At 37.6% G+C, this 23,922-nt stretch overlaps 1 protein-coding gene and 2 long non-coding RNA genes across 5 annotated transcripts in view; 1 reads left to right on the forward strand and 2 right to left on the reverse strand.

The window, feature by feature from the left end:
* Positions 1-23,922, forward strand: part of kif26ba (kinesin family member 26Ba) — a 105,784-nt gene that overhangs the window by 75,761 nt on the left and 6,101 nt on the right. Inside the window, exons 8-25 of one of the 3 annotated variants that reach the window (XM_028014342.1) lie at positions 5-150; positions 1,422-1,538; positions 2,908-3,094; positions 7,351-7,537; positions 12,687-12,858; positions 14,405-14,743; positions 16,018-16,182; positions 16,414-16,531; positions 16,998-17,205; positions 17,305-17,406; positions 17,514-17,641; positions 18,959-19,138; positions 19,230-19,540; positions 20,309-20,960; positions 21,045-21,961; positions 22,605-22,837; positions 22,975-23,109; positions 23,191-23,405. In XM_028014342.1, coding sequence (XP_027870143.1) covers positions 5-150; positions 1,422-1,538; positions 2,908-3,094; positions 7,351-7,537; positions 12,687-12,858; positions 14,405-14,743; positions 16,018-16,182; positions 16,414-16,531; positions 16,998-17,205; positions 17,305-17,406; positions 17,514-17,641; positions 18,959-19,138; positions 19,230-19,540; positions 20,309-20,960; positions 21,045-21,961; positions 22,605-22,837; positions 22,975-23,109; positions 23,191-23,405 — 4,512 coding nt within the window. The remainder of the gene's footprint in view (positions 1-4; positions 151-1,421; positions 1,539-2,907; positions 3,095-7,350; positions 7,538-12,686; positions 12,859-14,404; positions 14,744-16,017; positions 16,183-16,413; positions 16,532-16,997; positions 17,206-17,304; positions 17,407-17,513; positions 17,642-18,958; positions 19,139-19,229; positions 19,541-20,308; positions 20,961-21,044; positions 21,962-22,604; positions 22,838-22,974; positions 23,110-23,190; positions 23,406-23,922) is intronic. The other 2 variants (XM_028014344.1, XM_028014343.1) reach the window with 2 other exon arrangements.
* On the reverse strand, positions 2,926-7,496 carry LOC114142839 (uncharacterized). The gene is made up of 3 exons (XR_003595116.1): positions 7,330-7,496; positions 4,642-4,745; positions 2,926-3,056 (listed from the first exon to the last, which is right to left on the reverse strand). It is a non-coding gene; the product is annotated as an uncharacterized LOC114142839 (long non-coding RNA).
* Positions 14,643-18,442, reverse strand: LOC114142840 (uncharacterized). Its single transcript, XR_003595117.1, has 3 exons — positions 18,024-18,442; positions 16,012-16,223; positions 14,643-14,767 (listed from the first exon to the last, which is right to left on the reverse strand). It is a non-coding gene; the product is annotated as an uncharacterized LOC114142840 (long non-coding RNA).

Below are 23,922 nucleotides of genomic sequence, written 5' to 3' on the forward strand. Positions count from 1 at the left end.
CCAGGAAAATCGTACACAATGATTGGTCGTGATGACTCTCTTCAGACCCTGGGAATAATCCCCTGTGCCATTTCCTGGCTGTTTAAACTCATCAATGAGAGGAAGGAGAAAACAGGAGCGCGCTTTTCTGTTCGAGTCTCTGCCGTGGAGGTGACTGAGAAAAACACCTGTTGTTATTAAAAGCAAAGCATCAGTAATGTTTCTATCAAATGGAAAAGGAAGCAGCTGTAGCGGTCACTGACATTTGTTAATTAGCATTTTTTAAGCTTTTACTTAAGAAATGCTCATAAGTTTTTTTTAAAAAGAAAGGAAAAGATTTTTAGTCTGTGTCGTTGAATGACTTATTCTGTGACACTTCTTGTCTTTTTAGTAAATATATTTTAAGTCAGTAAAGTAACTGCACTGTAAAACATTTGAAGGTGATTTAACTTGAAACTGAAAGTCCACCTGCTGCCCTGAAAATGCAACTTAAGTCAACAAGAAAATTGTTTTGGTTTTAACTCAGAAATTAAAGTTCATTAAGCTGATTTAACAACAAGAAACACGTTGTCTAAAAAAATTATTTTAAGTTCATTAGTCTTGAATTGTGAGTTTTAACATAATACTGCAATTTAAACCAAATAATTATTTCACAATATGTAAATAAAAACTGTCCTCACCTGGTTAAAGAGCCACATTTCTCTATTATTTTCACTCATAATATCAAGTTAAAATAACAACTTATTTTACTTTAGAATAATTTAAATTCTTGTTCCAAATTGCACGATCAAAATTTTATTAAACATCACAATGAATTCGGCTCAGAAACATTTAGTGTGAACAGGACATTATCCGCAAGCTTTGCAAACCTAAAATAAACATTTGCCTTAATAAAACACAAGAGTCAGATCAATGTAACGCACTTCCATCTCAGGATACAAAAACAAGCCGCTAAGATTTCTGGGAAATAGTTCCCACTCTTGTCTTTTTCTTCTTTCAGTTGTTTTAAGTGCTAACCTAAAAACTCTAGTTTATTCAACTCTTAGCATAACTTATTGCTGTAAGTTTATCTTTCACAAACTCAAACACTGCGGTTCAAAATCTAAAACTCGCTAAATTTATTTGACTTAAAGAGCAGAAGACAGTAGACACAACTAAACATGGCTCAAATGTTTTACAGTGTGTGCTTGGTTAGTTGGTGATTGAAATCTTTTAATTTAACTGGAAATGGACCAGAATGCTTTCTTAATCTTATATATTCATTATTCTTATAATTTCATGTTAACTGAGTTTCATTACAAATTGTGTTTATATTAAAATTTAGCCATTTTTATTTGGTTGACAAAGTAACTTTCTTTTTTATAATGTTTTGATGAGACGGATTTGCTTTGAGATCAAATAAAATGTTATCCGCTCTGATCAGCTGATTGATTTGTGTTCAGGTTTGGGGAAAGGAGGAAAACCTGAAGGATCTGCTGTCTGAAGTGGCAACAGGAAGTCTGCAGGACGGCCAGTCGCCTGGAGTTTATCTCTTTGAGGATCCAATCTGTGGCATGCAGGTACATCCGACAGCCGCTAGATTATTTTAATGTTTTCGATTTGCTTCAGAATTTATTTTTAACTTTTAAAAGTCGATTTTGTCTTTGGGAGTCGGGACAGAAACACACCTTTGTGACATTTGAAAATAATGAGAATCAAAAGTACAGAAGGAAAAAGCACTTGATGTAAAACTATAATCATTCGAATGCAGGGTTTCCCTCAGGGTATTATAAGTCTGGCAGGCCACCAGGCTTTACTTGTGCCCCCACCAGGCTTAGCATTGCTTGCTTTCTTAAGTTTTTTTTCTTTTAATGTTTGCACTTTTTAAGACTTTATAGTTAGTGTTCAGGTATTAATCTTCCAATCTTTCAATAACACATAATTATCAAGTGATATTTTCAAATTTCCTGGCACATTTTTAACTCAAAAACACGACAATGAATGACCGTTGAGCGCCCCAACCACCGGGTTTAGCAAGTTTTCTGGGGGAAACCTTGAAATGTAAATATTATTTTATTGTTGTACCTTAACTGAAAGGTATTACACCTTTTCAAAGAGCATAAAAGCACAAATAAAATAGTATAATAATACAGCAACATAATCTGCCTTAGCAGATTATGATTTTTTAACATGCTTCAAACAAAATTCAAACTACTAAATTAATTACTAAATAGACCAACAAATTAGAGAATAGCAGCAGCATTACTTTTGCTGTTTGTTCATGAATACGTAATCTCAGACTGGTGTCCAAATCTGAGCCAAATTTGTCAAGTTATCAGTTTTGCTTCAGTGTTTTTGTAAAATTGTAGATGGAAATGCTGAGTAATAAAGTCAATGTAAAATGTTTTCATTAGACAAATGTAGTCTGATTTTTGTCAAAGAAAGCAATACATATACATAAAAATGTTAAACATTTTATGTATAGCTGTCCTTTGTGATTCTGACCACAAAGGACAGCTTTCACCAAAGTTTAACAGTATTATAGTTTTCTTTTTTCAGGAAAACCACGCAGCAGTAGTCAGATTGTCACAAAGTGACGGCAACAAGTGAGCAGCAGAATGTCTGCATGTTTATAGGATTAGAGGGTCTGGAGCAAACACATCTGTATAATCCCTAACTAATCTGGTATAATCTCATCAGTAATTACATCCTACAGCGCACACACATTTTCCATTCCTTGCAGCTTCTTTGTATGTCATATACCTGCAGGTGAACCATTACTAGCAGAGCCCTACATGCCAAATCCTCATTGTAAACATAATCATCGTATAAATACTTTTTGGCTGGTGACTCAAACCCCTCTGGCTTAATTTGGTTTCCTCTTACTTTCCCCATCATGTCATGTCTGCAACATTGATGCTTCATTTTTCAAATCTGGATGTTTTCCAGCTCCAAAACCAGTCGGAGCTCCGTGCTCCCACCCCAGAGAAGGCGGCCTGGTTCCTGGATGCAGCCATCGCAGCTCGCCACAGCAGCCAGCGGCCCAACACCACAGAGGAAGAACACAGGAACTCCCACATGCTCTTCACGTTGCATATCTACCAGTACCGCATGGAAAAGACAGGCAAAGGAGGGAGTGAGTACTCTATGCTATAAAAACATTATTACCACTGAGATGTGTTTTCCTGCTGCAGATTTAATTTTTCACTTTATTGAGAAAAAGAAAGTTTGTCTGAAATATGATATTCAGATCTGTGTGTGCTATAAATGCAAATCTGTCACCAGTATGTCACTGTGTGATCTATTAATAATTATTCAGTGCTTAGAGAATAACAGTCTGATAACACAATCACACTGAGTCACTGCATGTGACTGAGTCAGAGTCTGACACTTCTCATGCACAAAATGTGTACACATTATTGTACTTGCCAGTGTTTCCTATTCAGAGCTTTTTCCAAGTATAATAACTCTTCTAAGATTCGCATGCTGCTCAGTCGTAACGCAGCATAATGCAGATTTTTTAAATTGTTCGAGTTTGCTGAAAATTACTTCTAGTTTAAGGGAAGGACTAGGAATGTAGTGGTAATGGTTACAGTTAGCACAGTGTTAGCATTAAACAAAACTGTATTGAATGCTGTTAGTAGCATGTGGGGACTAGCATGTTGATCTCCAGTAATATACTTAACATGCTAGTAACACCCCACATGCTACTGACTACATTTTATCAAATCATAGCATTGTTGCTAATTTTTAGCGTATACAATATTGTTTGCTGAATAGAGTACGTCCATATTAGATGGATGTTAATAATACCCCACATACTGTTAACTACATTTTAGCTAATCTTAGGATTGTTGCTAATTTAAGCTTCTACAATGTTAGCATACTAAAGGGAGTAAATCAATCCTAGTCAACATGCTATTAATTCCCCCCAAACTATTAATTATATCTTAGCTAACCTTATTATTGTTCTTATAGTATTGTTGCTAACTTTAGTTTCTACAATAACATTTTCATCCTGAAGGGAGTAAGTCAGGGTTAGTTTACTTGCTACTGATAACCTACATGCTGTTGACATCATTTTTGGCTAACCTTGGCATTTAACTTATACACTGTTGTTGAAATACAAAATGGAGTAAGTCAATGATAGTCAACTTGCTACTGAGAGCATTTCAGCTAAGCCTGGACATTTTCATCACATACAACAAACACAGGCACAAACTATCTGTTGTCTTAAGCTGTTTATGCTTTAACACTCAAATCAGCTCCACTGATGCCTCTGATTCAGTTCTGATACGGACACTGTGACAGGCTCCTTTAAAATTTCATTTAAAAATTAGTAAATAAACTTAAGGAAATCAATTAAAACTCCAATCGTGGTCAAAAACAAACGCGTGTGTGTGTTAGCATAATTGTCAACATGCATGATAGGAAGAAACACAGAGATTAGGGATGAATAACTGTAATGTGAGAGCATGCATTGTTCTCATTTTGCTTTCATCTGACCCTGGACTTCATTTGCTAAAATATCTTTAATTTTAAACACATTTTGACATTTATCCAGTGTTCCCTATTTTGAAACTTGGAAGCAAAGCACATTGAAGAAAACATTCCTTTTGGTTTATTCTTCATCCATTTGTCATTGTGCTTCAATAAAAAGTTTGTTAGTTATTTGAATCTTACCTTAAGAGCTGCAGCTTCACTGTCAAACGCACTAAATTGTCCTGTTGGATTGGGCAGGGATCCATTCTTTGTTCTCTTTTTAAAAGCTCCACTTCAGTTTCATCCTAAACAAAAATCAGATATCATTCCACTAATCTTAAATCTACTTGATCGTAAGCAGGAAAGATAAAGCCCCACTGAATGCTTTGCTGGACTGTCTGGACGGCTTTAAATAATGGATGAAATGTAAAACAGATGCAAGACTTTGGGAGTACATAACTTCCCCTACTCCAAAGGTTTCTCTGCAAAAACGTGCCGTACTTTTTGACGTGATATTCTTTCTCGTTGGCAAGAAAAACAGTTGTCAGAAGCTTTTATTTTTGTCAACTGAGAGTCCTTGACGAAGTAAAGCCTTTACTCTCATTCCTGCACTTTAGAAAGGTGATTTACAATTTCATCTAATCGACACAAGGCAAGTGTACAATCTGCATTGTGATATTTGCCCTCACCAATTTAAATGTCAAGCTAATTTTACATACTACATATGTTGTAGGTTTACTGTACTGGCCCTCTAATTTAGATTAGAATCCATTTAAAGCAGTCTTTCTCAAACTGTGGTCCGCATGCGCCCCCTACTGATCCGCGAGGTACTGCATGTAAACAGCCATTTATGTTCCATGGCGTTAGCTAAAAGTCCGGCGCTACAGTTAGCTAACCAAAGGATTGTGTTTAAAAATAATAATAATAGATAATAATGAATAAATGGCTTAAGACTGTGTCACTAGAAAGAAAAACTGAAGATACCAATGGAAAGTTTTTCAGGGTGAGTTGCATAACTTTTGCTTTTGAATACTATTAAGATATACAGTATATCATGCCAGCGCTGCGTCCCACAGTGACTAACTGCATCTTGACACCTAAAAAATTATCTATGTTGTGCTATATACAGGCTGAAATAAAATGTTTGTTTTTGCCAACACTAGTCTATTTTTCTTTTGTTATGCTTCTAAATTACAAATAACCCTGTCACAAACGATCAACATACAAAACTTATTTTAGGTTCTATTTTTAATTCAGACACATTAAGAGACAAGTGAAAGGATCCAATGCCATAATTATTGCTTTTTCATTTATTTTTGAGTGGTTGGTAAGCCATATAACTCCAACCTTTGAACGAGTCAATCACCAAAGAGGCTCCCAAACTAAAGAAATGAACTGTGCTGTAATTTGGTAATGTACAAATTGGAACCAGTTTTAAATTTGATCTTAAGCTACTTTATTACACCATTTATTTAAATTTGTTTAATTAAAAATAGAAGCTAGACTTAAAATTGCAATTTAGTATTAATGGGCTAATAAAGTTGAAACAGACAAAGCTGCAGCTGAATAAAAAGTGGTTTGGTCTGTTTTTATGTACCCTCGTTGATCTGTAACATCTTGCTGAAAGAAGAAAAAGCTTATGTCCTCGGTGAGTAATGTCTTTGAAAATACTTTTTGCCCTTTTCAAACAGAAACTCCTGTACAGCTGTTTGACTTGTGGTAACTGAAAACAAGGCAATGTTCTGTGCTGCTTTTACAGAAAGAGCTTTTTCAGGGTCTTGGATGCAGCTGGAATGAATCAAGCAGTTCATCAGGATGTTTTCTATTGTGCATTTTGAGAAACTGACCAGCAGTTCTGAGAGAGTTTAGTTCTCCTTCACTTTCTTAAACGGTGAAGGGACTGAGCGGCTTTGTGTCTTTGTTGATGGTTATTAGCTGTGATTTTCTTCTAATTTTTGGTGCTATAATCCACAGTAGTTTCGCCTTAGACTTTCTGGTTTTGAAAAACAAGTTTTTTGTCACTATGCCTGGTGTAGAATCTTCTTTTTTTTATGCATTTTTTTCATGTTTGATTCATGTATGGATAAAAAACGGTTGAAAAGTGTGTGGGCTGAGCACACAGCCCTGAGCCACTCCTGTGCTAACGGTAAACATTCACCCTTACAATCTCAGTAAGAGCGGCAGCTGTAGGGATAACGTCAAAATACTGTTATGTATAATATAATTATTATGTCTATTAATTATTTGTATAGTTACTATCTTATTACAATAAAAATATTTCAATTCCAGGATGTCCAGGTATCCTTAAAAAGTCTTAAATGTGTGTGTCTAAAATTAAGGCCTTAAATGTATTAAATTCATTAAGGAAATGCAAGTTGGCCTTAAATATTTTAATTACAATTCTTACATTTTATAGTGACAGGACTATTTAATTCAATTCAGTTTATTAAAATAGCGTTAATTCACAATAAATGTCTTCTCAACACATTTTACAAAAAAATTTAATCACACATGCATTCCAATTTGTCGTAATTATCAAAATTGATCCTAATTATCAATGTAGATTTTTTTTCTTGCAGGCAAAAGTCTGTCAGGCAAAAGTTTGAGGCAGTTGAGGCAACTAGCTGCTAATATATACCCTTGTTAGCTAGCTAGCTTTTTAACCTAGCTAGCTAGGGGGAAAGAATCCAGTGTCACAATTCTTACTCTTCTTGATCGTAATGCATTCAGTACCTCCAACCATCCTCTATATTTATAGGTTTTTAATCTTAAATTTCATCCAAGGTGGCAATAAAAGGTCTAAAAAGTCTTAAATTTTACTTGCTGAAACCTACAGATACCTTGAATTCAGTTTATTTCCAATTTGTTTCTTCCTCTGCTTTTACTGACCTGTTTTTCCACACATTTCAGTGTCAGGGGGTCGTAGTCGCCTCCACCTGCTGGACCTGGGGAGCTGTGATGCTAAAGCACTGGGAGGAGGCGGCGGGAAAAGCAGAGAAAACTCCTCACCAAGCTCAGCTCCTCTGTGCCTTTCTCTGTCCGCCCTTGGGAACGTGATTCTGGCCCTGGTCAATGGCAGCAAACACATTCCCTACAAGTAGGTTGGTGTGCGTGTGGGCGTGTGGGCAGAGAGAAAGTGTGAGAAAATTAACTGATTGGATCCTGAAGAGGAAAGGAGAGGCCAAATTGCCAAATGTGTGAGATAAATGTGGTGAGGAGTGAGGCAAAGACTGAGTAGGAGGGAAGAGAGGAGGAGAGGAGAAGAAGATGTTTCTATAGATGCTTCAGTTTTTATCGGAACTTAACATTTTAAACAACAGATACTCCTCCATATTAATTAATATTCTGGTTTGCAGACTGGCGAAGACGAGAAAGCGGAGATAATAAATTGTTACCTGAGCTAAGAAGTTGTAAAGAGAGAGAAAAAGAATAAGGAAGATAATAAAAAAATGTTAAAAGCATGTTAAAACAGAATTAACTTGAATATGAGATTGTTGAAACTTAGGGAAAAACTGACATTCCTCCTCCTGGTATCCAGAAAGAAGGAATAATGTAAAGAAAACAAACAAAAATAAATAAATGTTGTGCTGCAAATACATTTGAAAAGTAATGAAAGAAACATTACTAAAAAATAAAAATGAATAGAACAATTAAATCAGAAATATTTGGTAATAAATGTAGAAAAATAGCTGGGTAAAAAATTATGTATTGATTTTAATTGACTGAAGCAGCTGATAGTGAAACCATAAATATTCCGGTGAACTTTTTACTTCTCTCGTTTCTTTTATCTTTTAAAGTTGTGTATCTCTGTGTTTTTTGATGAGTTAAATTAATCTCTGTCTTTTGAATTTACATTGCAAAACAACCTAATGCTTATATAAGCGCTGAAGATGAACACAGAGCTTCGACTGGTGACTCAGACTGCTGCTGAAGACGGAAACGGATTATTTTAAAGGGCATGCATCTTCATTTCTACGACATCTTTTCAAAAGGCTGTTCACTCCTGTAGCTCTTCATAGCTACATTATTCTCTTTAAATCGAGACACTGTTGTCATGAAGTGTCCTTTGGTAAATAATGACACCTTTACTGGACATTTAATGAAACGTTTAATGCAAATTAGTATTAAACGTGTCATTATTTACAGAATGACACTTAATGACAACAATCAAACATTTCTGAACTTAAAAGTGACAGTTTAGACAAACTGTCACTTATTCCTCAAGCTAAAGGATAAAATCCTTTAGCTTGATCATACTAAATGTTTCATACTAAATCATACTAAATGTTGATTTACTAAATGTTTCTGAACTGAATTCATTATAATGTTTAATAAAATTAATTATCTGATCAGAAATTTTGTTCATGCAGTTTGAAACAAGAATTTAAATTATTCTAAAGTCAAATAAGTATTTAAACTTTATATTGTGAGTAAAATAATAGAGAAATGTGGCTCTTTAAGTTTTTATTTGCATGTTGTGAAATAATTATTTGGTTTAAATTGCAGCATTAAGTTAAAACTCACAATTCAAGATTAATGAACTTATAAAACAATGTTCAGACAACTTGTCTCTTGTTAAATCAACTTCATGAACTTTAGTTTCTGAGTAAAAACCAAAACAGTTTTCTTGTTGACTAAAGTTGCATTTTCAAGGCAGCAGGTGGACTTTACATTTTCAATTTAAATCACCTTCAAATGTTTTACAGCGTAGTAGCTTTACTGACTTATAATATCTTTACTCAAAAGACAAGAAATGTCACAGAATAAGTCATTCAACGACACAGACTAAAAACATTTTTCTTTACTTTCTTTTATAAAAAAACTTAAGAGCATTTCTTAAGTAAAAGCTAAAAAAAATGCTACATTAACGATCGTCAGTGACCGCTACAGCCACTCAAATGTTTTACAGTGTATGATCAGGCACTCTACCTCAACATGCTCATGTATTTGTTGTGATTTGCATGGCTGCTCATTGTTGCTCGTAGCTTTGTGCGATCATGCAAGCACAAGGCAGAAACTCGAGGCGCTTGGGCATGAAGAAATGGCCGAGGGGATTTACAGAAGTTCAAAACAAGCGTCATAGTGGCAAAAAACATGATTTCAGATATTTTTTTGGCAAAGCCATGGGTTCCAGACCTGCTGCTCAGAGCATTGATTTTCACACTCTGCTCTCTCTAAGGGTTTTCATGGAGAGGCCGAAAAAGAATAACACATGCACAGAGTAACGGTTTTCTGGCTGAAAATAACTTGCTGATGGCAGAGCTGGCTAAAGATGGAGGAAAGAGAACAAGAAGTCAAAAATTATTCATCACATTTTAGAAGTAATCACAGACTGTATATGTGAATTACAAGCATGAAAAATAGAAATGTACTGTTAAACTTTTGAGTGGAAATCGGATAAACATTATTTGATGTGTTTTGATATTGATTCAAGCAAAAACATAAAATCTTACAAAGTATTTTTCTTGTCAAGTTTCTAGTGCAAATATTTTTGTATTGTCTCATTTCGAGTGTTTTAACTTAAAAATTTACTTTTCAGTAAGATATAAGAGCTTGTTTGAAGTCAATGATTCATAAATACTGATTTTTAAAAAAAAAGTACTTACTCCACTAATACATTTTTAAATTTACAACATGGGAAAAATGTTTAAATAAAACTCTGGGAAAAGGGCCCACTGCATTGAACCCCATTGAAAACCTCCTGGTTATTCAACCAAATATTGATTTCTGAACTCTTCCTGAGTTAAAAAGTATTGTTGTTTCTAAATGAAGATGAACTTGTTTTCTTTGCATTATCTGAGGTCTGAAAGCTCTGCATCTTTTTTTAGAAACATTTAGTGTGAACAGGACATTACCCTCAAGCATTAAAATAAACATTTACTTTAGTAACACAAGAGTCAGATCAACGTAACACACTTCCATCTCAGGATACAAAACAAGTCGCTAAGCATTCTGGGAAATTGTTCCCACTCCTGTCTTTTTCTTCTCTCAGTTTTTTAAGTGCTAATCTAAAATCTCTAGTTTATTAACTCTTAATATAAAAGTTAACACAACCTACTACTGTAAGTTTATCTTTCACAAACTCATATTTAGGTTCAAAATGTGAAACTTGTTAAATTTATTTGACTTAAAGAGCAGAAGCCAGTATTCAACTAAATGAAATGTTTTACAGTGTGGATCCTACACACTGTAAAACATGTGATGCGTCTGCGTGTTTTCGCTGAGCGCCATGCGTGGGTTCTTTCCTCATACTTTGGCTTCTTCTTACTGCCCAAAAACACGCTTCTTGGGTTAATTGGTCTCAGTGCTCAGGGCAATTTAGAGAGAAGCAACCTTCCTGTGACCCCGCATGGATAAGCATACAGACAATAGATGGATTGATCTTGATTTTAACCTTATGCAAAACATGATGCTCTGGGATTTAAAATGCTAGATTGATTGTTGATAGTTCAACCACGAAGATCATAATTTTCTTTCCTAGAGAAGATCTAGTTATAGATTTAGCAGAAACTGAGCGCTGCGATCTAATCCAACAAGTTCAGCACTTGAATTAATATCCAAATGAATACTTCATGAGTGATGAGTTTACCTACATTAATCTCAGGGAGCGATGCACAGATAGAGGGAGATTTAAGGAGAGAGAGGAGGGTTTGTTGAAGCCCAAGGCAGAAGAGGAGAGGAAGAGAGCAGTGATGAAAAAGAGGAGGTCAGGGTAGGAGTGTGTGCATAATTTGTGTGTGTGTGTGTGTGCGTGTACACATGACTGCAAGCTGTGTTTTTTTTATTTTAAAAAAAAAAGGACAACAGCATGAGTTAACGGGACACAGAGGAGCTGTTCTCTGTCAACCTGCTGCTGCACACACAGATCTGAGATATAAATGATTACAGCAGCCCACCCAGGAGAAAGTCTTCTCTAAAACACACAGCCTAGCTTTACTTCCCACCATCTGTTAATGTAAACCTCTCAGAAGACTCTAATATTAGACTGTATAATATCTAAAGAGAGCTTCCTGACAGCCTTTCTTTTATTTTTGCAATAAATTAGCTGTTTTTTAAAATATATTTTCAACAAATATTTAAATTTGTGAAAAGCACAGTGCCTCGCAAAAGTATTCACACTCCTTGAAATGTTTACATTCCTTTTGTTACGAACACAAATTGCTGAATGTGAAGACAGTACAAATGTCAGTCAATAAGTATAATTAATAGTATGGAAGAAAATTAACTCTGCACATTATGGAAACATCATGCTGTGGGATACTTTTCTTAAGCAGGAGCAGGAAATAGATGGGAAAACCTGTAGATGACTTGACACTACGGTGCAGATTCACCTTTCAGCAACAGACCCCAAATATAATCAGAGCTACAATAATAATTAGGGATGCACAATTATCGGCATGATATTGGTATCGACCGATATTAGCGTTAATATCGGACATCGGTCATTCAGTCAAAATAACTCGGATATAAAAGGCATTGGTCTTATGACAAACCAGTGACAACGCAGCACAATGTCAGATCTGCACTGTTTGAGTGTCTTTGTCTTAGAGAGAGCAGATGTCATGAATAAATTTGATATTAAACATAATGCAAGTTGAAAGTGTTGCATCATCTTCAGCCTCCTTTTTATCATTTGCTGGCAGGTTAAACTGACAAAGATAATGCAGTATTTTAATTCCACAGTAGAGAAAACCATATAGTTTTAATAAGTAGGTATAGGAAAAAAAATATCGTTATTGGTATCGGTTATTGGCCAAATGAGTTTTAGTATATAGGCATATCGGATATTGACCAAAAACCCAATAGTGTGCATCTCTACTAATAATAGCAGGTTCATTAGTCAGAGCTGTAACTGTAACTGAAGGTGTAACTGTGTTTTAAGGTGGTTTTACAAGATATTGAATCAGGAGTGCATGTTGTACACTTTTCAGGTCTTTAGTTATAAAAAAATATTTCCTGGAAAGTCTAAATTTATTTTGCTTGACAATTTTTTGGTGCATAAATGCCCCTTTTCTAGTCAAACAGATCAAACTACACTACACCCTTTACACACTGACACACAAATAAATCGGAAACTTGAGATTCTGAAAAGTCCAAGAGGAGTGAATACTTTTTCAAGGAGCTGTAATTACTTCAATCTGTCAGATAAACAAGAATTATTTGAAAACCCACTCAGTCACGTTGTACACATGTATGCATTTCAAACCTGTCTTCTCTGCTCACGTCTCATCTATACGTGTAACCAGGGACAGCAAGCTGACCATGTTGCTAAGGGAGTCGCTAGGCAACATGAACTGCAGGACCACCATGATTGCTCACATCTCCGCCTCGCCGAGAGATTTCTCCGAAACCCTCTCCACCATCCAGATTGCTTCACGCGTCCTCCGCATGAAAAAGAAGAAAACTAAAGTAACTGTGGTGAGTTTGATGTTTTTCTTCTGACTAAAATTAAACCGCAAATTCAACACGGTGTGTTAATATCTGGCTACGATGCAGCCAGGAAAATAAAGTATTTGTAACTAACGGCGCACTCTCCTGAACTGTTATTGTAATACTGGCTGCATGTTTTATTCTGAGAAATCCCTGCAGGGCGGCTAAAATAGTTATTTCAGAAACATAAAGTGTATTCACAGAGTTAAAACAGATGTGGTTTATTACATTGCTTCTCTTTTATGATCAGATTTTTTCAGAAATACTAAAAAATCTAGAAAAGGTTAAAAGAATAGCATTAAAAAATAACATTTCAGATGTGAAATATTGTAACACAATCTTAAATAACATTTAAATTCTGGTCTTTAATATTTATGATGAGGCATTATATATTGACTAATTTATTGATTGATTGCATTATTTATTTTCTAAACAATTAAAAATACAGCATGAGCTAATTGATTTAACAGCTTAAATGTATTTTATTAAGCTCAATTTATATTTTTTTATTATTATTATTATTGTATGGTACATTATTTTACCAGCAGTAATAACATCACTATTCTGTTTTACAAAAGCTAAATGAGACAGCTTTATTCACCAAGAAGGAATTTGATTTTAGTTCCTCTCAGTTTAGACTTTCAAAATAACTTTAAAAAAGCTAATTGGTCAGATTTAAAAAATATTATTGCTTATAAATTAATAATGCATATTGTTATAACTTTTTGTAGCTAGACAATAACTATAAAATGTGTTCAGATTACACTGCGAGAGAGAAACGGGTCAGATGGAGCCTTACAAGTTAATATTAGCCAATATTAGCTATTTAGCTTGACAGGTTGTCTGCTGTTTATTGTACTGACAGGCGTGTTAACTGTTGCCTGGTGCAAACGTTATTTTTATCACCAATTTCAAGCCGCCTGATGTTGAAGTTTGATGTGAAGTCAAATTTCTTTTTAAATTGTTCTTGATATATGCAGCATTGTCATAATGTCCCTTTAAAGGCGGCATTTTCATGAAAAAAGCCTAATTAAAACAAAAACAAATGTTAGGTACAACATTTATTGTTTCTCATTCACAGTAAATAGTATCACTTTTACTCAGAAACGTTTTGTTCTAAGAAAACAACCAGATCATTTGGGGACCTTATGTCTGACCCTTATGTTTTGGATCTACGATGATTTACAGACCCCTTTTCTACAAAAATCTAAATATTTGGCTTATTTCAATACATTCTTTCATGTTTAGTTTATTATTGAGCCAATAAACATGAAAAATGTCACAACTTAGTTTAAATTAATTAAAATTACTCTAAATGGCAACTTTGACCATAATGGGTTAGTTTCCCTGCAAGAAAATCATGCAACAATTTAAAAGATGAGACTACTTTTACACAAACCTGTTGTAGTTTTGAATTTTGAAATTATTCCTTTTAAAAATTACTATGAAACAAGAAACTGTATGTCGGTTATTAATTAAAAGAGGGGAAAAAAAGTAAAACATTTGAATTATCTTCATCACTGTCTTTTTGCAGCAGTATACGTCTAGTTCCTCTGGAGGAGAAAGTTCCTGTGAGGAGGGTCGTATGCGCCGTCCAACCCACCTGCGACCTTTCCATCACCGCGGTGACGCCGACTCCGAACTTCCACTGCTGAGGTTATCCAGCGACCCAGATGAGTACTCCAGCAGCGAGCAGTCCTGCGACACTGTGATCTACGTGGGCCCAAACGGAGCGGCGGTGTCGGACAGAGAGCTAACGGACAACGAGGGGCCGCCGGAGTTCGTCCCGATTGTCCCAGCTTTGCTCCGAGGAAAAACACCTGAGCAGCATCAAATACTGGGGCAAGGTCCACCAGCTGGAGTCCAGAACAAGGTCAGGGGTCAAGGGTCAATACACCTGAAGCCAAATGTAACCAAATGTAAGGTTAAAAACATTATTCACATAATCAGATGAAAATCTTCCTGTTTTAGTTCAGTCAGGATTGGCAAACTTCTTTATAGTTGCTAAATGGCAGAATGAAAAAGATTTTTATGGAAAAATATTACACTGTGATTCAATGTAACTCAAAAGTTATAAGTTTACATACACTATGATTGATGATGTAAGCTTTTGACTGGTTTATTCACAATATGCGTGTAAAATTGAGGCAACACCTCAAAACTACTTAATCCTTGAGAGACATGGGGGAGAAAATAAGACGGGAAGCTATTACAGACTTCCACGTCTTATTGCTCCTTAGGTACAAGTTGACGGATTGTGTCCTGGAAATTAAGGTATTTTGATACAAGATGTGCAAATAAAAGCAAAAAGCATAGGCCAGCTAAAGCTGGTAAGAATTATGCACCAACAATCAGCTAGCAAGAATCCATCACTCAAAAAGAAACTTCAGATTCCAGTTTCCAAAGCACCAAAGCACTGTATACTTTAATTTTTGGAGACATGTCCTAAAGTCTGATGGAACTAAAATTTAAACAATAGGAAGGCCTTCCCACGTCACAAAAAAAGATCATATTATGACGAAAGATCATCAAGGCAACATTTCAATAAATTTGCATGCAAATTAACAAACTTAATAAAACAGCAGCAGCTTATAGATTAGTGCAAATTTGCAGCATTTTTTAAACAGTACATCTAAAAGCTAATAAAAAGTGAAATGATAGTGATTTAAAATAATACAACATAATGTTTTACTACATATACAAATACATAATACATATAAAGAAATAAAATATGACCACATGACGATAAAAACATTAAGTATCAGCCAGAGGTTGGTTTGTTTTTGTTGTTTTTTTAACATACTGAGACTTACAGACGTTAAAGTTCCAGATAGAGCCACCAAATTACTTACAAAGTGGCTTAATTACAACCAAGTCATTGCTTTGGAGTTGGCCTGACCTCAGTAAGTTCATTTTGAAAAAATTTTACAAACCTTTTCACTGTTCTGGCATTTACCAAATAGAAATAATCGCGGTAATCCTAAGTGACCTAAAACTTGATTTGTTATTTGTGCCATTTACAGACAAATATCTCATTTTCACTGTATGAACAGAGTTACAGTGTATTAATTATCTGAAACCATTAAAAAACGAATCAAAGAAGAATTTGATTATTTATAACTTAATGTTTTCCTTTCTTACTTTCAGGCTCAGACAGACGAGCAGACCAGTGGCCCAGTGCCGCCGCAGCCCTCCCAGTCACTGGTTGGTCAACCATTGGCTCCAGTTCCAGAGGAAGGAGCCGAATGTCTCAAATGCAACACCTTCGCTGAGCTGCAGGAGAGACTGGACTGCATTGACGGCAGTGAGGAGGTGACCAATGCATCCAGTCATAATAAATCCAAAAAAGCACACTGGAAAAGACCGTGAAGATTATCTTAAACTATAAATCATTCCAACCAAAAGATATTTGATTTAAATTGTTCTATGCTGTGTGCCCATTTTTTTCAATATAAGCTTCAGTTCTACTGTTTTTATGTTGAAAGCTAAATCATAATATCGGATATCACAGGTTGATATTAAAGTAGTTATTCATTTCTCCAGGTGGCAAAATTTCCCTTTGAAGAAATTCCCGCAAGCAATACAAGTGCCAAGCAGGAGTCGTGTCCTTCCTCGTCTGCTCCAGGCTCTGCAGATGGGCTGGATGCCGAGGCCAAAATAGGTAATTTAACCAATGTACTGCCTGAGATTTAAGTTAATGTCTCTTCCCAACATCTTACTACAATAAGCAACATGTTAAAAAAAAAAAACAATAAAACAATAGTTCTCTTTGTCCTTATAGTGCAGCTTGTTACTGTAAAAATCTTTCAATTGTAGATACAAGCATAAAAATTAGCATGCTCACCCCTCAGGCTGTTGTTCATATTTAGCCCCATGATTTCCAGAATGGCTGCCATTTTTGAGCCTTCTAAGCCAATTATTGACATAAAATGTTACCAATTTTATGTGTTGGATTAACTTTCTGTTACACCATATGTTTTGTACTTTAAAATTATATTGATACAACTTTAAATACTAATATGTTGAAAAGTCAGAAACTGAGGAACTTGCTGTTTGAGTCTCACACCAGTTGTCAACTAGGAGATGAAGATTTTACTGAAATATTAATTTTCCTGCTCCACTACCAGCAGCCTCTAGGAGGAGAAGCAATGACCAGCAGCTTCAAGAGATCAAGGAGGTGGTGGAGGAGGCAGAGCTCGCCCAAACAATGATCCACAGTTTAGCTCAGGCCACTGGATGCCCCCTGGTTACCAGTTCCAGGAGCATAACTGGAAGCAGCAGCATCATCACCTCCAATCCCTTACACAAAGCCAAGAACTCTCAGTTACATGACAGGTGAGGACCGCTGGCATCTGTATGCTGTCTCAACTCTGACATTTAGATGTTTCTGCTGTTCTTGGGGGAATATTTGACGTCAGCTGTCTCCTTTTGAAGCCGTGAGAATCTGAATGCGGTCGGAAATATTGAGGGGAAGGCTCGTCCTCTTGGGTCGCCACGCTTGGGCATCGCAAGCCTGACAAAAACCTCAGACTACAGGTGAGGCATGAATTACACTGGAACAATAATATGATAATCAATTCCTGTGCTTTAATAACAGCTTATAATATAGAAAATTTGTTTTTTATTGTTGTTTCCCCTCCCAGGCCTCCATCTTCCCCATCACAGCGATGTAAGGTGTACACTCAGAAGGGTGTAATGCCATCAACACCCCCACCGTCCTCACACAGCCTGGCTCAGGATGGCCAGGCCACTGAGGCTTTGACCTCTGACAGTAATTATTAGTATTATTATTATTATTTTACATAAGAAGCCGGGATTAATAGAGCTTACAGAACTTCAAATAAAAGGGTTTCTTTATTCTCAAAAAGAACAATTTTCTCTGAGTTGCAAAAATAAAAGTTCAAGATATGGAGCGAAAATAGTCTTTTGTTACGTGAATGGTCCGAAAAATACTGTACTAGCATAAAGCTCCTAACTAGGAACGGTTTCAACAAAATGGCGCAGTAACAGCACTGTTAGCTGTTACTGCTAATAGCTAATAGTGAAGCAACGCGGCTTCACATAAAATTTAAATACAACAGTACAATAACGGCAGTGGCGCCTCTAAAAGAGGACAAACAGAAAAACATGACGTCAATTTAGACATTAATTACCGAAAATCTGGATTCTTCATTCATGTGGCCATAAAGTCGCCTTTTCCGACAGGTCTCGACTCAAAAATGTCTTTCTCTTCCGTTTTACCCGTTAGAATGTGAGAGGACGTAAACGAGAGATTTTTTCAACTTCCGGTAATTTTAGACCTCTCTGTAAGAGCAGCACCACCTGCTGACAAAAACAAGGATGACAACCAGAAGGTGAAATAAAAGTAAAACAGGGTTTACAAAATATATATTACAGGTATTGGTTTTCACCAAACACAGACACACACCCGCAGTTTCTGTTAAAGTTTTATAATGAAAGAAATTGATTAAGAAAAACGTAATTTGACTGACATTATTTTGTAGTTATGTTATTTATAATAATAATACTCATTTTGGGCCTTAAAATACCAACATTTTCACATAACTTTATATTTTGGACCGTCTGATGATGGAATTTTAAAATATTCAATAATTTATGTTTTGACCAGTTTTTATAGCCTTTTTACCAAATACTTTCTTCCTCTTTTTGCAGTACTTTATTTTAAGGATAACTTTTACAGAACAAAACATAAAAATAAGCAAAAGTAACACATCAATATAAATATAAATACAATGTAAAAAAGAAAAATACAGAAGAGGAAAGCAATGTAATGGTGTTTAGACTGAGATGTAGCAATTTTGTAAAATGACTATGTAGAATCTAATAGAGGCACAGACATTTTCTTACTCTTTAGAAATTTCTTAGACAGCTACTTTTACTTTTGCCTAAATAAAAACATGTTGTGCTACTCCTACTTGATTTTTGGGCACTCTACCCATCTCTGAATAGTAGCTTATAACAGATAAATGCACCATGTAACGAATTTCCCAAATACGTCGATGCATGCTTTCTGAACTTGGAAAACATATTTAATTTCAATGTTAACTGTGCCCCTGTGACTCTGCAGACAGTTTGGCTGCAGACAGTGGCCGCTCTTCCACAGAGTCGCTGCTGTCCAGAACTTCTCCTGCAGGGATGAGCCCACAAGTCCGAGAGCCAACCGCATCCCTCTCTGCCAGCCTGGGCTCAGCTGAGACACTCTGCGACGACGACGTCCCACCGATACCTTTGGACACACACAAAGACAGTAATGATATATACCTCATGAACATTAGACACAAGTGACTGATGAATATGCTTGAAACAATAAGTTTTTTCTCTTCCTTCCAAAACCTTAGCTGCAGCAGCATCTATAGGAGGAAGTGGGACTCTTCTCCCTGGGGTGGATGATGTAGTTTACACCACGGCCTGCAGGGATGAAGAGGACATTGTTGCTACAGCTCTTGTTGAAGACCAGAGCTTGGTCTGTCGTCCAGTGAGCATCATCAGCTTTAACAGTGACTGTGGCTCTGAAGCTGCCCTCGCTTTAGAACCTCAACCCATCGGCATTAGCAGTGACCCTGCTTTAGATGGAGCAATGGAAAGTTACCACCTGTCTTCAGAAATTGCAGCAAACACAGGCGTTAAGGATGTGGTGGCAATGGCAGAGGTTGGTGGAACTGTTTGGCTTTTTATTTTGGCGAGTACTGAAGCAGATTTACAATGCCTTGCAAAAATATTCAACTTTTAAAGCATTTGGTCACATTACAAACAACAAACTAAAGTGTACATGGTTAGCATTTTTCAGGATAGACCAACACAAGGTAGTGCATAATACTGAAGTCAAAGACAATAGATGTATGGTATTCTAATTTTTTACCAAAGACTGTAGCCAATTGGTTCCAGAAATTACCTGAGGAGAAGTGAACCAGCTTCTAAAACAATAATTTCAACATCTTATAGAGAGCGTTTCAATCCATCATCTGAACATGGAAACAATGTGGCAAAACTGTAAAGCTACCAAAACTGACACAGGGCAAAGATAACTTTAACCAGAAAAGCAGCCAAGTGATCCATAGTAACTCTGGAGGAGCTGCAAAGGTCAAATGTTTACTGTTTACTTCACAACTCAGAGTGTTTTAGAGAGCAGTGGCAAGAAGAAAGCAAATGTTGAAATAAGACTTCATCTAAAAGTCTTGTACCAGACTTACCTTGGAAAGAAGAATGAGCAACAATTCCAGTCTAGTTGTGTAAAACTTACATTTCCTTCCATTTCAAAATCACTTTGTCAGAGTAATAAAATTCCAATAAAATACAAAGAAGTTGTTTGTAGTTGCTCTGTAACAAAAGCCTAATAGATGTGAATACTATTGAAAGACACTGTAGTAAACTAAAGCATGAATTTCTGGATGCCTGACTGTGTTGCTCGCTGTTGCAGGTGGCAATGGCAAAGTTGCGGACTGGTGAAACTTTAGCCACAGGAATGTCAAACTCCGGATCACCCATGTCCTCTTGGATGAGCGATCTCAGCACGTGCAGCGAAGCAGATCAGTCTCTGCACAGCTTCAGCCAGTCTCACAGACAGCAAGGGGAGGCACTGGCTGATTCTGAAGCCAGCCAAAGCTTTGAAGTTGAGGTTTTGGATGGATGTGGAAGCTCAAGAAGAGGCAGTCTGGAAGGAGAGCTAGTTCTATCAGAGAAGGCGTCAGATAAAGGTATTCCAAACAGAGACAGGCAGAGAAAACTGCCACCATCTATGGCGAAAACTAACATTCAGATTCTGCCTGGGCCTGGAAATGTTTCCCCTTTCAAGACTACAATATGTGTTCACCCTTGCATGGTTGTCAAACCCATGATTATACATGAGCCCACAATCCTCTCTTCCCCAATAAAGACGACCTTAATGAAAGATACAGGGAAAGCTAAAGCCGAATTTTTAGCCTCCATCTCCAGTGAAATAAACTTTGAAGACCCTTGGTTGAAACGTGGAATGGAGGAAGGAAAGCCTAGAGAACTTATCTGTGAAGTTAAGCCAGAAAAAAGGGAAGTAGAGCCTTTAAAGAGCCATGGAAGGGACTTTTGCAAGGACGGTAAGAAACATTGTCCTCAAGCAAAATATATTTAGTTTGTATTATTTCTTTATCCATTTAATTTCATGTGGACTCTCTCCTTAGGTGGGGATCATAGTAGCTCTGGATCAGGCAGTGAAGTGGTTTCCTCTCCAGACTCGTTCAAGAGAGTTGTGGATGGTTGCGAGATGATCACTGTTGCTGTCCAAGGCGAATGTTTGACTGGTATCTGCAGCCCAAATATCCACCGCACAGCGAGTCTTCCCCGCGGTTGGCACCGACTCAACCACCATGATGGCTTAGAAAGTGGAGCAGAGTACCGCAACCTTGGAGTCACCAATTCAACACCCTGCAGTCCCCGCGCCACACTTGAACGCTTAGGATCCAAAGGAAAACAGGGATTGTTCTCCCACAAGAAGGGAGGAATCCCACCTCTTCCACCAGTACGAAAGTCCAGCCTTGACCAGAGAAACAGGGCAGCCAGTCCTCTCCCCCAACCCACTCATGGAGTGTCATCACTAAACAGTTCTACAGACAATTCAGGGATCACCAGACAGCGTGGTTCCAGCATCGATAGTAGCAGACTCTTCAGTGCCAAGTTAGAACAACTGGCCAACCGAACAAACTCCCTTGGCAGAGTCCACGGTTCGCACAGTGGCTCCCACCACTATGACTGCTTTTCCCTGGAGAGAGGTGAGAGCCTTAGGGGGGCAGGAGGAATCAGAGGGGACTCCACCATGCCTCGCACTGGTCGCAGCATCACCCGGACCGGCTCAGTATCATCGCCCACTGGGAACCCCAGCAGTCCCAGTTTCAGTGGAAGCAGTAGTCCAAGCAGTGCTCCACAGTCACCAGCCAAGGGCAGTGGCCAGTCAAAAATTTCAGCAGTCAGTAAATTGCTTATGACCAGCAGTCCCAAATCTAGGAGTCTCTCTGCATCCAGCACCAAGACTCTGAGCTTCTCCACCAAGTCATTAACCCAGACTAGCAGCCGCAGCTCCAGCCTCCCCCCAAACGGAAAGGTAAGGAACTGCCTCTAAAGGTGTTTTCACACCTGATAGTCCAGTTGGCTCGGCTTGTTAGGGGACCAAAATTGCAACATTTGTTAAATTTTCTGCTGGTATAGTTTTCTTTCACGCTGCACTGTGTCAAACAAACCAAAGTCTTTGAAGAAGCTTGTTTCCCTCCTTGCCTGTGGGGGCGCGACACCAAGAACTACTGAAGGATACAACAGTAGTTGTTTAGCGGTTGTAGGATTTCTCTGTTGTTTTTGGTAACAAAAAGACCACAAGGCATTAATCTAGCTAGACTAGGTTTGTTTGGTCATATTTACCCAGAATGGCCTGCACCATAGGTTACTACCTGCTTTTGGAGTGGCTTCCGGTTTGCTTGGTGTTCACATATGCATTCATACTGTGCCAGATTTCACTTCAACCGAACCGAGACCAAGGTTTTTATGTGGATTAGAGTTAGTCCAATTGTGCATGTAAACCTCCCAAACGAGTTTCTGGGCTAACAAACTAGAATTAAAAATACAAAGTGAATTAAACAGGGCTGGTGTGAATGGACCCCAAAATAGAAAGGAAGACAACATCTCTACCACCTCACATGTGAACCATTGAGCTGATGATGTGATGTTGCTTTTCTTTAATGAATAACCCCTAGAATTCAGTCCAGGCCCCAGTTCAGCAGCAGCAAGGATCTGCCCCTGGATCTTGGTCGACCCAGTCCTTGAGCCGCAGTCGAGGGGGAAGTCTAACAGCCAAACTGCCTCTGCGGGCTGTCAATAGCAGAATCTCAGAGCTCCTCCAGGGAAGTGCAGGATCCCGCTCCAGGGGCCACGTCCAGGGAGGAAGCACAGATCGAACCGAGGAAAAAGGACCTGCAGCAGCAGCAAGGTGAATTCGTTTTTATTTCATTTTGTTGAAGCTGCTGTCACACTCTTTTCCATCTTGCTATAAACAAAACAAATATTTCAATTACTAATCTATTCATGTTTTATTTTGTATCTTGCTTCTTGACTTGGTTTCCTCAGTGGAGGTGGCGCATGTGGCGATAACCTGGGAGAGGAGAGGGCAGCAGTGGTGCAAACACTCCCCTCTCCTTACAGCAAGATCACAGCCCCGAGGAAACCACACCGCTGCAGCAGTGGCCATGCAAGTGACAACAGGTAAAGTGACAAGTCAAGGCTTGATTTTCCAAAAATGTATTGTTTTTTATCGTAACTGGATTGTTTCTTTGACTCCAACAGTAGTGTACTGAGTGGAGAGCTGCCCCCAGCAATGGGGAAAACTGCCCTGTTTTACCACAGCGGAGGCAGCAGTGGCTACGAGAGCATGCTAAGAGACAGTAGTGAGAACACAGGAAGCACTTCCTCGGCTCCAGACTCACTCAGTGAGCACAGCTCAGCCACCACCTCCTCCCGACGGAGCTCCAAGAGCAGCAAGAAGAGCAGGAGCAACTCAGGTTACAGTTTCACACATTTATTAAAAGGGATCTTTATCCAAAATTCACATTTTGTACATTTTATACTTCCATTTTGGCCTGATCTGCTTCTAAAAACAGCCCACATGCTTAAAGAGAACCACCCAGCTGTTTTTAGGGTAATAAGTTACTGTTTTTGGATGTTTGTAAAATAAGCCATTTCCAGCACATTTGGTCAGCTGCGTTTAGAACAGTATGCGCTGTGTAATGGCTGCTGGAAAAGAGAAGAGTTTTGTTGTTGACTTACCATCCAGAAACCGGTTGCTGCATTTTAGTTAATTATGCAGAAGGCTTTACTTTTGTTTTTCAAAGATGTATGGTTGTATAAGTACGCATCTATTTGCAGCCATTTTCACGTGTGAGTGTGAATGTTGAGTTGGGGGTCATGGCCAGCAGCAGCTTATTTGGATTTAAAATGACAAGATGTCCTAAAACAGCTCATTCTGAGCTGACCAGATGAAGATCTTATCATCCAAGAATGATTTTCTGTAAATAAATA

This window comes from Xiphophorus couchianus, chromosome 4, assembly GCF_001444195.1.
Source record: "Xiphophorus couchianus chromosome 4, X_couchianus-1.0, whole genome shotgun sequence".
Classification (NCBI taxonomy): Eukaryota; Metazoa; Chordata; class Actinopteri; order Cyprinodontiformes; family Poeciliidae; genus Xiphophorus; species Xiphophorus couchianus.